This window comes from Eschscholzia californica, unplaced genomic scaffold, assembly GCF_041429995.1.
Source record: "Eschscholzia californica isolate CP2 unplaced genomic scaffold, dmEscCali1.0.p SCAF_1, whole genome shotgun sequence".
Taxonomy (NCBI): Eukaryota; Viridiplantae; Streptophyta; class Magnoliopsida; order Ranunculales; family Papaveraceae; genus Eschscholzia; species Eschscholzia californica.
In genome coordinates, this window is record NW_028238198.1 from 57348861 (window position 1) to 57362343 (window position 13483).

The window sequence follows — 13483 nt, forward strand, 5'->3', positions numbered from 1 at the left end:
GGCCAAAGAGTATCCTGAACACCAAGCGCAACATTTTTGGATAACCAATCTGCAGCTTGATTGGTCTCTCTGTAAACATGCTAAACACTAGAGAGAGCAAACCTCTTCCTCAATTCCATAATCCTTCTAACTAAGGATCTTACCTTCCAGGGAGGATCAATGGTTTCAGAAGACAGAAGGGAGCAAGCCACCTTAGAATCAGTAGCAATGCTAACCTTACTAAGATTAAGCCTCTTGGCAGCAGACATGCCAGCCTAAATTCCCTGCAGCTCATGGTAAAGGACTGAGATGGGAGCAACACCACCTCTAACAGCAACCAACATGTCCCCAAGATGATTCCTTAAAATGCATCCAAACCCAGCACCACTAGGAGAAAAAGCACCATCTGAATTGATAAGAACAGTACCCTCCTCAGGCTTAAGCCAGAAGCATTCAACTTTTTGGATCCCAACAAACTGAGCTTCTAAGTTCCAAGCCTCAGCAATCTTCCTGTTCCTAGCAGAGTCTGAAAACCTAATGTGAGCAGCTAAGGCTTTAATCCTCACATCAGCAATAACTAGAGACAGGACCATCTCCTTACTTCTATAAGGCTCAGAGTGAACTCTTCTATTTCTCTCCCACCAAATGTGATAGAAAAAACCATTGAAAGCAAGCTTACCCAAAACAGCAGCTCCATTTTTTCCTTTGAACATAGAGGCCACCCACTCTACTTCCCTGGACCAATCAGCTCTAGTAACCTTTACCAAACCCAGCATAGTAAGGATTTTGCCCCATATAAACTCAGAGAAGGAACATTGAAAGAATAAATGATGCTCATCCTCACTAGCACAACCACACAGTAAACAACAAGGATCAACCTCAAGACCCCAAAACAGAAGCTTACATTTAGTTGTAAGCCCACCCTTGAGAGCTATCCAAGTGATAAAACTATGCCTAGGGATATTGTTGGCAAACCACACCACACCATGCCAAGAGATACTTACCTTAGTCTTCCTCAAAGCTTCATAAGTACATTTGAGAGTAAAATTCCCTTTTTCACTAACTTTCCAAACCTTCCTATCCTCGGCCTCCATATCAATAGGAACCTCCTGAAGTCTGTCAACAATAAGCCCAAGGAAAGCCTGCACATGCTTAGGAATGCACCACTCACCATTCACAATACAAGCATTGACCATAGCATCAAAATGGAGTCTACTGTCATATTTAAAAGAACCATGGAAAGAGGCCAGCAAGAACACCCATATGGTGCCAATAATCAGTCCAAAACTTAGTAGCAGCTCCATTACCCCACCACATGAAAGGAAAATTGAATACCATAATTCCTATATTGAAGTAATCTCCTCCAAACCCAAGAGGAATTGCTAGGAATCTTCATAGACCAGAAATCCTTCTTCTTAATAAGGTTGGTTTGGACCCAATCCACCCAGAGGGTCTGCTTCTGACTGAAGATATCCCAAATGTGCCTAAGACAACATGAAATATTCAAGACAACTAGATCTCTAACACCCAGACCACCCTCAGAGAAAGGAAAGCAAACAGAAGACCAACCAATAGCAGCTTTCCTTCCCCCATAGCTGGACCAGTCCAAAGAAACTTACTAAAAAGTCCTTCCATCTCCTTAAGAACACTCTTAGGAAGATCAAAGACACTTAGCCAGAAAAGCACCATACTTTGCAAGATGGATTTCACTATAGTCAGCCTTCCAGCAAATGAGAGAAATCTAGTCTTCCAAGATTGAATCCTCTTCAAAACTCACTGTCAAGAAGAGGCAAACAATCCACATACTTAAGCCTAGAAGAAATCAAGGGCACACCAAGGTATCTAACTGGCAAAGATGCAACCTGAAACCCCAAGGCCTCCTAAATCAACCAAATAGTACCCTCAGGAACACCTGCAGCAAACATAGAGCTCTTCTTCTGATTCACCCTGAGACCAGTGCACATATAGAAAGTATCAAGAACTTCAGCCAAGGCAAGAGCTAAACCAAGATCCCCCTTAGAAAAGACAAGAAGATCATCAGCAAAGGCAAGGTGAGAGACCAGAGGCCTGACACATTTAGGATGCAACCTAAATCCATTCTCCTGCACCTTATCAAGAAGAAGAACATTAAACACCTCCATAACCATAACAAAAAGATAGGGAGACATGGGGCATCCCTGTCTAATTCCCCTTTTGCCTTTGATATATCCATGAGAGCTCCCATTGACCATAATAGAATAGCTAGCTGAAGAGATACAAGCATAAACATCCCATTCTATAGTATCATAAGCCTTCTGTAAATCAATCTTCATTGCACATCTAGGAGGGCCTAAAGACTTATGATAATCTCTAGTCAACTCATGAGCAAGAAGAATAGGCCAGCGCTTTGGGGAAAGCTAAATAGTTTCCTGGGTGTGAAGACTTGGTCAAAAATTGGTCAATTTTGTTTGACAATTTTATTTAGGGGGAAAGCAAAATACTTCTCCACCTCAGCTCTCTCTCTCTCCACCTCACCTCACTCTCTCTCCACCTCACCTCTATCTTCTCCGATTAGGTCGCCGGCCGGCGACCATAAAAAAAAAAATTCACTCACTCTCTCTAGAAACTCCGGCGAAGGGGTTTCCCTTCGCCGGAGTTCCGGTCTGTTGAAGAACAGACCGAAACTTCGACGAAGGGAAACCCCTTCGCCGAAGTTTTTAGAGAGAGGGAGAGAGTGAATTTTTTTTTCCCTTCATGGTCGCCGGCCGGAAAATTTTCCGGCCTGCGACCTAATCGGAGAAGACAAAGAGGTGAGGTGGAGATAGAGTGAGGTGAGGTGGAGTGTTTTTATTATTTCCCCTTAAAATTTATCTCCCCGGAAAATTTCTACATATTCCCTTTAAAATTTCACACCCCGAAAACTATTTAGCTTTCCCCAAAGCGCTGGCCGAAGAATATTATCTTGAATACTTCTACCAGAGATAAATCCAGACTGGCAAGGACTCACAAGCTTGAAAATAATATCTTTCATTCTAACAGTAAGGATTTTAGTAATACACTTATAGACAGTATTGCAACAAGAGATGGGTCTAAAATCACTTACTTTAGAAGCCTCACTAGATTTAGGAACCAGGGTCACCAAGGTTGAACTAACCTCACCCAAGAGCTTACCAAAAGAGAAGAATCTCTTAATAGCCTTAGTAAAATCCCCTCCAACAATATTCCAACAAGCCTTGAAAAAATGAGCAGAAAAGCCATCAGGTCCAAGAGACTTATCTGACCCAATAGTAGATAAAGCATGCACCACTTCATCCCTAGTAACATCCTGCTCCAACAGAGCAGCCTCATGATCCTCCAACACTTGGCCAAACTCCATAGAATGAAGAACTTCTGGCACACCCTGCTGAAAGTGAGAGACTCCAAACATACTCTGAAAAAATCAACACATTCTTGAGCAATAAGGTTAGTCTCAACAATATTTTCATTCTCAACATTATAAAGAAAAGGAATGTTGTTCCTGGATTTTTTTCTTTCAGAGAAGCATGAAAGAATTTAGTGTTATGATCCCCTAAATGGACCTTCTGCACCCTTGATTTCTGCCTGAGCATGGCCGCTTCCTGCCTAGCCATCTTAGAAAACCTGACTACAGCTTCCCTTTCCTATCTTCTAACCTGCTCACAAGAAGGGTCTTCCTGGAGCTGAACTTGCAAATGTTCCATTTTCTCCCAAGCCACATGGACTTGAGAAGAAATTTTTTTGAATTTCTCTTTCTTCCACAACACCAAAGCAGCCTTAACCTTCTTTAACTTGCAAACCAACCTATACATAGGGGTTCCAGTAACCTTAATCTTCTAAGCAGAATCCACCACTTCCATAAAACCTTCCTCCTCAGTCCAGCAGTTAAAAAATTTAAAGGGCCTAAGTCCCAAGGAAGCACCTTCAAACAAGCTCACCACACAAGGTGAATGGTTAGAGATTCCAGGGGGCAAAAAGTTAGCCTTAGCAGAAGAAAACTCCTGGACCCACTCAATATTAACCATAGCTCTGTCTAACTTCACAACCACATTCTTCTCACCTGCCTGCATATTAGACCAAGTAAAGAAACACCCTGAAAAAGGACAATAAAAAAGTTGAGTATCTCTAACACAATCTTTAAAATCATCCAATTCCCTTGGTCTAGTAGTAGAGCCCCCCAATTTCTCCTCCACCCTAGAAAAAGAATTGAAATCCCCCATCACCAACCAGGGGACCTTCAATACTTTGACCAAGATTACTCAGGACAGACCATAAAGCCCTTCTGTCCACCAAATTGTTCCTAGCATAAATGCTAGAAAACATAAAGCCTCTACCTTCTCTAGTCACCACCCTCACAGTTATAACTTGATCAGTCATGGAGACTAAGGAAACATCAAGCTGGCAAGGATCCCACACTATCCAAATCCTCCCTGAATCATCACAACTATAGTTGTGAAGCCAATTCCAAGTGGACATAAGAGAATGCTTCACCTTATCCTTATTCCTAATATCAACATGAGATTCAACTACACTACACAAACTCAACTTATTGTTTCTAATAAATTTAACCACCTTCTTCAACAGTATTCAGCTTGATCCGCACTTCATCGCAAATAGTATGAATAATCAGCCTTGGTGACATAACATCGCCTCTAAATACCCTGTTATTCCGCTCCTTCCAAATATGATAGACATAGGCATTTAGAAGCAAACGCCCCACCCGGGCATCAATGGAAACCCCACCAAAGTGATCTGTAATTCCTCTTCCCAATCAACATCACATACTCTCTGAAATCCCATCTTGTGTAACAGTAATTCCCATATATTCTTTGTAACCGAACAGACAAAGAATAGATGGAAATCCGTTTCTTCATCTCCCCTACAGAAAACACATGTAGTGTCTACAGCCATACCCCAACTAGCCAGAAGAGATCTAGTTTTGAGACGTCTTCGAAAGGCAAGCCACGTGATGAAACAATGTTTGGGTATTCCACCCGGTGACCATACTAAAGAAGTCCAGCTCCGTCGAGTTCCTCTGGGTCGAATTACTTCATAGTCTCTTTGAGAGTAAACTCTCCATTCTGGCTGGGCATCCAGATCACCTCGTCTCTGAGAGTACTATCCACCACCACCTCACTAGTCTTGACCGCGATAGTCCCTAACATAGCTGTGATATGAGTAGGAAAAACCCAGCCCGGCTGCCCAATAAACTGAGATACCCGTGCATCTAAATGTAGGTGAGAATCATATCTATACCCCTCGACGAAAGCATCATAAAGAAGACCCTGAGGGTGCCATAGATCAGCCCAAAAATTGGTATCATGACCATCCCCCAGAGCTGTGCAAATGAGTCGCTGAGCCATCGGCCTGCTGGCTAGAATCCGACGCCAACACCAGGAACTTCTACTCGAAGCCGATAAAGTCTAGAAGTGCTGGTCTTTGATGAGATTATTCCTCACCCACTCAGCCCACAAAGTCGTCTTACCACTAACCAGCCATATATGACGAAGATTTGATGCCTCGAACAACACCTCGATATTACGAAAACCAAGTCCCCCTTCATCAGTGGGGTAACAAAGGCTTTCCCAGCCAATATGAGCTCTCTTACACCCCATATCCACGCCAGACCATAGGAACTTACTAAAGATGGAGTTGATGTCATTCATTACTCTCTTGGGAATAACGAACACTGCTGCCCAATATAGTAACATACTATTCAAAACCACCTTTACGAGGAGAACTCGCCCCGCGAACGATAAAAATCGACTCTTCTAAGATTGGATTCGTAACTTGATCAATCAGCGGAATACAATGATTATAGGTGAGACGAGACGATATAAGAGGTAAACCCAAATAACGGATAGGCAGAGAACCAGTACCGAATTCCAGAATACTAGTAATATCACTCTGACCTTGGGCCGAAAGACCTACAAAGAAAACCGTGCTCTTAGTCACATTGGCCTGCAACCCCGTCGCCCGATGAAAACTTGTTAACACACCTTTTAGAGATTGAGCCGAACCAGCATCTCCTCGAAAGAAGACCATGAGATCGTCGGCGAAACAAAGGTGAGTAACTTTCGGAACTCGACACTTAGGGTGTAGCAGGAACCGACCTGCTCTTTCCTCTCGATCAATAAAAACCGCGAATACCTCCATCATTAGGACAAACAGATATGGAGAAATCGGGCAGCCTTGCCGTAGACCTCGCTTCCCATCAAAATAACCATGGGCTTCACCATTAACCATAATCGAGAACTTAGACGTGGTGACACAGGCCCGTATCCATTCTATGAATATCCTTGGAAAGTGAAACTTACCAAGGACTGAGAATAGTGAAGACCAACGAGCTGTGTCATACGCCTTCTTAAGGTCAATCTTAACCGTACACCTAGCCGAGGTATCTGGTCGGTGGTAGTTCCGAACAATCTCATGGGCTAGCATGATATTGTCCTGAATAGTACGACTAGAAATAAAGGCTGATTGGTTCGGACTGATCATCGAATAAATGACTCCCTTCAGCCGTATCGTAAGAATCTTGGTAATGCATTTATACAACACATTACAACAAGATATCGGTCTGAAATCTGACACTGAAGAGGCATTATTTATTTTGGGAATAAGAGTTACAAATGTAGAGTTTACCTCTTTGAGAAGTTTTCCCGAGCTGAAGAACCTCTGGATAGCTTCCACAAAGTCATCTCCCACGATGTCCCAACACGCCTTAAAAAAATGGGAAGAGAACCCATCCGGCCCCGGCGATCGATCAGAACCAATAGTCTGTAGAGCAGCAAAAATCTCATCTCTAGTCACCCTCGTAATGAGAAGAGTTCCTTCAGCTTCCGTAAGCGGGCGTGAGAACTCTACATTAGGTACATGATCTAATGCTTCCGCTCTTTGATGGAATTGTGAAAGTAAGCTGTATTGCTGTCATCGAGAGTAAGCCATTCAACTTTAGCACGTTGTTGAAGCATTGTCGTTTCAGCCCGAACAACGTTACTATAGTTTTCAGTAGCTACTCTCTCTTGCCTACGTAACTCCGGGTTTACCGGATCTCCCTGCAAATGAACCTGCACTGAATGTAGAAAATTCTGATTAATGGTTACCTGGTTCGTCACCTCATTGAACCGAACTTTCTTCCATTCATTCAACCGAGCCTTCAAAGCTTTGAGCTTTGTCACCATACAAAACATCGGGTTACCCCGTACTGACACCTTCCATACATCAGCAACAAGAGCGTGGAACGTGGAATCCTCCGTCCAGGCATTAAAGAACCGAAACGGAGTACGCCGGTGTATGTTGGGTGCAGCAAGTGGTATAATAATAGGAGAGTGATCTGAATCCCCAGCCGGTGGAAAATTTGCTTTAGCTAGAGGAAAAGAAGTCAGCCAACTACTATTAATAAGAGCTCGATCAATCTTGGAACTAATGTTCGCAACTCCTGTCTGCCTGTTAGACCAAGTATAGAAACAACCTGTATAAGAGCAATCGAACAGTCCCAAATCGGTAACACAGTCAAACATCTCATTGGAACCTTGAGATGGTGAGTTGTTACCACCTCTCTTCTCATTGGCCAACATCGTGGTATTAAAGTCACCTAGCACCAGCCAAGGAGCCTCAGAACCCGTCATAAGAAACTCAAGGTCCCTCCAAAGCTCCCGGCGATGAACAGTTTTATTGCTTCCGTACACCACTGCCAAACGAAAACCCGAACCATCTATAAACCGAACACCACCTGCAATAACTTGCCCTCCAACATGGGACACAGTAAAATCGACCCGACTAGGGTCCCATCCAATCCAAATTCGACCACCCGGAACAGCCACATAATTGTCAATAAAGGTCCAGTTGGAATTAAGACTTCGCTGAATGCGAGTCTTATTAACCTCCTGAACATGAGTTTCTAACAGTCCACACAAACCAATTCTATTCAATCTCATAAAGTCACACACACTCTTCGTACGGATGGCATCATTAAGACCTCTCACGTTCCAACATGCTATATTAATCGTTAAATTATTGGGGTGGTGTTTCGACCTCCACGGCGGTCCCCCGAATATTGTTTTTTTGAATTGTTCAGCGTGTCTCGAACCCTTGACCTCGAGGATGGAAGATTGACAAAATCAATTCAGGCAGTTAAGTCAGGGCGTAAATCATTCAAATAGATTTAAAAAAACATTAAAAACATAACAAACAAATAAAGAGATATCTTTGAAAAATGAAGATAAAAAAGATGAAGGAAGAGATATGTTTCTAGTATTAGTTTCTCTGGTTTTTTTTATACGTTTTTATTATGTCGGTCGAAATTTCCACCATGAGTTGGAAATTTTGAGATTTCCAACAATTTCGGTGAAAATTTTGAATTTTCCAACAATTTCGGTGGAAATTTCGATCAAGTCGGTGGAAATTATGCAGGAAATAGTTGTAAGTGTTATTTCGTGTCGCTAATCTAAATTTAGGAAACGTTTCGCGAAATATTGGTGAAATTTCGGAAAATATCATTCCTTGGTACTGTTTTCCTGAGGAGCACGAGAAACACATGGGAAGCTGATCTACGGATACACCTGATCCCTGAAAGTAAATGGTATTACCCATATAAATAGATAAACCCTCATAGCGAAGGATAAACAAAGAATGGGGGAGAGTTCTAAGCTATTTACGGAAAACAAGAAAACCCCTTGAGAGCAATCAAATCACGTCTCCTTGAAGTAAGTCCAATTAAAAGAGCTCTGCAAAAAAAACAAAAGAATTTTGCATGTTTCAATTATTATTCCTCTGACAAGGATAAAAGTTGCAGCAAGTTCAGAGAGACCCCTTCAGACACACCACGATTAACACCACAAAGCTGACATGCTAAAACGACCCAACCACAAATATGAACATCGCAAGAAGGCATATCAACTGGAGAAAACCTATAATGGATTGCATCTAGACTCTCTGCACATAAAGATTTTTCGTTTTTAATTCAAAGAAGAGTGCTACCAACTGGAGAAAACGACAATCACTTCAGAGAGTATTCAAATTTTAACCCCAGGTTGAAATATCCTAATGACCAAGACGTCCTGAACTTTTCAAGCTTCTGCAAACACATCTGTAACAAGTATAAAATTGAAAACACACACAGAGAGAGAGAGAGAGAGAGAGAGAGAGAGAGAGAGAGAGAGAGATCCCCTTCCAATATAACCAACCTGCTTAACAAAACATTAGAATCAAATCTGTTTCGATCTCAGACAGCAAAATTTCTTCTAAGAAAACAAATTAACATCTCCCTATAGCACCAGTCCACCTGGAAACCAAAACAAAAAGGAGTTCATCACACGTTAGGTAATTAAAAGTTAGAGAAAGATTTATAGCACGCTAGAAACTGAAAAGTAAATACCACTGAGCAAGTTTATAAGAAAACAAATTAACGTCCAGTGACAATTGCAATTTCCAAAATAGATAACTAGTAAATAAAAGAAAAGGAAAGAGAAAGATCAGTAGACAAAACCTCTCACAGAAAATAAAAGAACCCAGTCCTCAAAAATGGAAAGCCACGAAAACACGAGGTGACGAGAATGCTTTAGGTACTCCAGGTTCCTGGAAAAGTATTCAATAAATTCACCTTCATAAACAAACAACGAGGAAGAGAACTTCATCAGAACAATAGAAAATAGAAAACCCCCCTCGATTCTCAAAACAAGGTTATTACTCCCTAGAGAAATTCCTATTCTCGCAAAATAAAAGAAACAAGTTCAAAAAACACTTCCAACACAGTTAACTTGGCAGGGCGGACACCAATCATCCTACCAAACCAATAAAATCAAATGAGCAATCATAACAATAGAAAATGACCTAAAAAGAAAGGAAATAGATTGGCCTTTTAACCCGTTACCTCTCTCACATTTAACATGCCAAATTTAGAAGAGATGCCTAAAAAAGAGAATGACAAACACATATATACATCAATTCAAGAATATATGAAGAAAGAAAAGAAACTGAATAAGGAAAGTTCAATCAGGTAACACCCTTTCCGCAAAATAAGAGAGCCTAGCGCTCAAATTGATCACCCTTTTCGGAAGGTATTAAGTAGATTCATTATGTATATTAACATAACTAACACCTTCGGGAAAAAAATAAGGAAAAAGGCTTCTTTCGGACAATAAAGGACAGGAAACCCCGACCATTTCACAAAACAATTTAATGTCTCTCTTGTGCAAAGTTCAGTTCTCACACCCCTGTGAAAAAAATGAACTTTTCATGCTTCTATGACTCCCCCTTTAACAAGGAAAAGTTTGAAATATCAAGTGACAGCAAACCCCATTCCAAATCCCTTGTATAGTTCTTTTCTTCGTTTAATATTAATCAAATATTCAAAAAAAAATTTATTTACCAATTGATTCATGTTCCTCCAAGTTGTGTGCGCTGAAAGTAGTAGCAGGACACTGTTTGCTTAAGGCTGAATACAGGATCCTTTTAATATAGAAACCATATACCCAAAAATAACATAAGAGGAACCAAAATAAGTACCTAAATTAGGAGAGAGAAAAAGCCGAGTGGAGGGTTTTTTGTGTTTGCTTTTTCCGACAAGGTTCTTCCTTGTTTTTAGGGTTTGACGGCGGCGCTCCTCTCTTTTTGGGGTAGCGGCGGTGGTTACTGGTTGGTTTTTCTTTCTCTGTCTGATTGTTTCCCTTGTAATCAGTGTTGCTCCTTTTGTGGTGGGATGCTGGTGGCAAGGGAGGCGAAAGTTCGTCCTCCTGCTTCTAATGAGGAAGCACCACCTCCTTCTGAAGGTGGATCTTCTTCAAAACAGGAGTACTCTGGTAAGACGGAATCAGATGGATCTCTTCCACAAGGTAATTCTCCTCTGCAAACTGATTGAGCTTCCCTCTTTCTCAAGAAGAAGGCTGCCTCCCGTTCTCCTTTAGATTACACTACCCCTACTTCCAGGAATGGTAAATTGGTGACTTCCTTCAGTCTCTCTGAGTTTGTTGATGAACAAAGAGAGTGTGAGACTTGGTTAGTTGGCTCGTTTGTTGGAAGAAGACTCCCCTATGTTCCAGTGTATAAGGCTCTTTTAAAGGCTTGGCAGCCAAAAGGTAAGCTTAAACTCACTGTCCATGGTGATGATGCCTATATTATGCGATTCAATTTAGAGGAGGATAGATAGAAGGCTCTGGAGCATGAACCTTTGTTTATCCTTCGTCACTTGTTTGTTACTAGGCCTTGGACTCCTTTCATTGAAGAGGATATTCAGAACTTAGCTTCTGTTCCTGTTTGGGTGAGTTTTAGGAAGGTTCCCCTGCTGCTATGGAATCCCAAGGGCCTAGCTCGTATTGCGAGTGTGCTTGGTAAGCCGTTAATGTTCGATCAACCCACTGAGAATAGGTCTAGAATGGCTTTTGCACGAGTTTGCATTGAAATTGGGAAGGAGTGTACATTCCCTGATGAAGTTACTGTTGTGCTTGATGATGTTAAAGTTATTAGCATTGCAGTTGAGTATGCTTGGAGGCCTTTGTTGTGTGTTGCTTGTGGGGAATTTGGACATTCATTTGGTAGATGTCCCTATCAGGCCAAAGGTGGTGGTTCTCAGATGCCCTCTGCTGAGGGGAGCACTAAGGCTAAGATTGCACCACCTGTGGTTGCTACTGGACCACCAGGGCCCCAAGGCATTCGACAAAATGCCAAAGAGACTATGCAACCTAATGTTAAGGTGAAGTCTAATGCTTATGGGGGATTTGCTCAGAGGGTAACCAAAGGTGTTGGTGATCAATATGGCTCGTGGTCTAGGTTCTCTGTGCTGAGAACACAGCTGCTGGATACTCCTCCTCCAGCCACTGTTGGCAGTAGCTCAAAGCCTATGATGGGTTCTTCCAATGATGATTGGATCCCAGTTATCAAAAGGAAAAACAGAATAATGCTAATCACCCTGGCCACAAGGGTGCAGTATTAGTCAATGATACTTCAGAGGGGCAAGCTTCCAAAAGAGTATGCTTATCTGAGGAAGGCATTACTATGGAAGGTATCGAAGAGCAAGGAATACATGGGGATGGGGATGAAATAATGGATCCTGCTGCCATGACTATGAGGTCTCTCCCTGTTGTTTCTGAGCCAGGGGCTAAGGAGGGAATTGCTAATGTCATTGCTCTTTTCTCTAACAAAGAAGGGGAGAAGGCAAAGGGGATCTTGGAAGGGAAACTGCAATACCCCTCCAATGGTTAAATGGTGCATATGGGTTGTTGGAACTTAAGGGGCTTAAATAGTCCCTTAAAAACTAGAGAGGTTAAAGACCTCATCAGAATAAATAAGCTAAGTTTGCTTGGCCTTGTTAAAACTAGAGTTTCTTTTAATAATAAGTTTTCCATTCAGAGAGCTATCAACCCTTATTGGGACTTTATTGATAACTATAGTGTATGTGGTGGGGGAAGAATATGGATAGCCTGGGATCCTAACCATTTGACTCTTAGGCATATCTATACTTCTAACCAACTTATTGTTGTGCAAGCTACTACCATGGATGGCAGGACCTTTATGTTGGCTGTTGCTTATGGTCTTAATGATAAACCACAAAGAAAAGATTTGTGGATGGACATGAGGTGCTTGATAAGGAGTTTTGAGAGTCCATGGGCTTTCATGGGGGACTTCAATTCTATTAGGAAACCAGATGAGAAGGTGGGGGGTGACAAGGTTAAGCCACACCATTTCCAAGATTTTTCTGATTGTGCTCAGGACACTGGTCTATTTGATTGCACTTTCACTGGTTGTTTCTTCACCTGGAATAATAACCAGTAGGGTGCCTCTTCCATCTTTTGTAAGCTTGACAGGGTTTTGATTAATGTGCACTGGTTGAAGGTCTTTCCTGCTTCTTGTGTTCAATTCCTGCATCCTGGAGTATCTGACCACTTCCCTGCTGTGTTCTCTCTCTTTGAGCTACCTTTCATTGGCAAGAAGCCCTTCAAATTCTTTAATGCTTGGACTGAAGAGCCTGGGTTCTTGGACCTGATTGAATTTGAACGGGCAGATGATGTTAAGGGTTCCCCCATGTTCCAACTGGTTACTAAACTTAAAAAGGTAAAGGCTAGACTTATCCAATGGAGAGTTGCTAATTACCAAAACTTTTCTGAGCAGGTGGTGTTGGCTAGGATGGCCTTGGATGTTGCTCAATCCAATCTTGAAAGACATCCTTATGATGTGGATCTCAAAAGGCAAGAAAGGGAAGCTACTAGCACCTACTCCCACCTTGCTAAGTCTGAAGCTTCTATGCTTAGACAGAAGTCAAGAATTCAATGGCTCAATGATGATGATAGCAACACTAAAATTTTTCATAGCACCATAAAAGAAAGAAGGGCCAGGAATAGCATTCACAAACTTACTAATGATGCTGGAGTTATACTTGGGGACCAGCAGGACATAGTTGATGAATGTGTGCCTTTCTATACTTCTTTCTTTGGAACTGCTGAGGTCAATGAGAGTGAGGATGAAGTTCTTAACTCTGAATTTGAGGGTGTGGTTCCCAGCACTGAAGTTATTTCTC

General features: G+C 41.9%; 2 protein-coding genes across 2 annotated transcripts; both read right to left on the bottom strand.

Annotated features, from left to right (window-relative positions):
- Positions 1-254: 254 nt before the first annotated feature.
- LOC147567784 (uncharacterized) lies at positions 255-1283 on the bottom strand. The gene has a single exon (XM_086658169.1). It carries the CDS (start codon positions 1281-1283, stop codon positions 255-257), a length of 1029 nt encoding a protein of 342 aa, XP_086514295.1.
- A 576-nt stretch (positions 1284-1859) lies between these two features.
- Positions 1860-5336, bottom strand: LOC147567785 (uncharacterized). Its single transcript, XM_086658177.1, has 6 exons — positions 5230-5336; positions 4201-4504; positions 3904-4037; positions 3630-3777; positions 3062-3388; positions 1860-2285 (listed from the first exon to the last, which is right to left on the bottom strand). Exons 1-6 carry the CDS (start codon positions 5334-5336, stop codon positions 1860-1862), a joined length of 1446 nt encoding a protein of 481 aa, XP_086514303.1.
- Positions 5337-13483: the final 8147 nt, after the last annotated feature.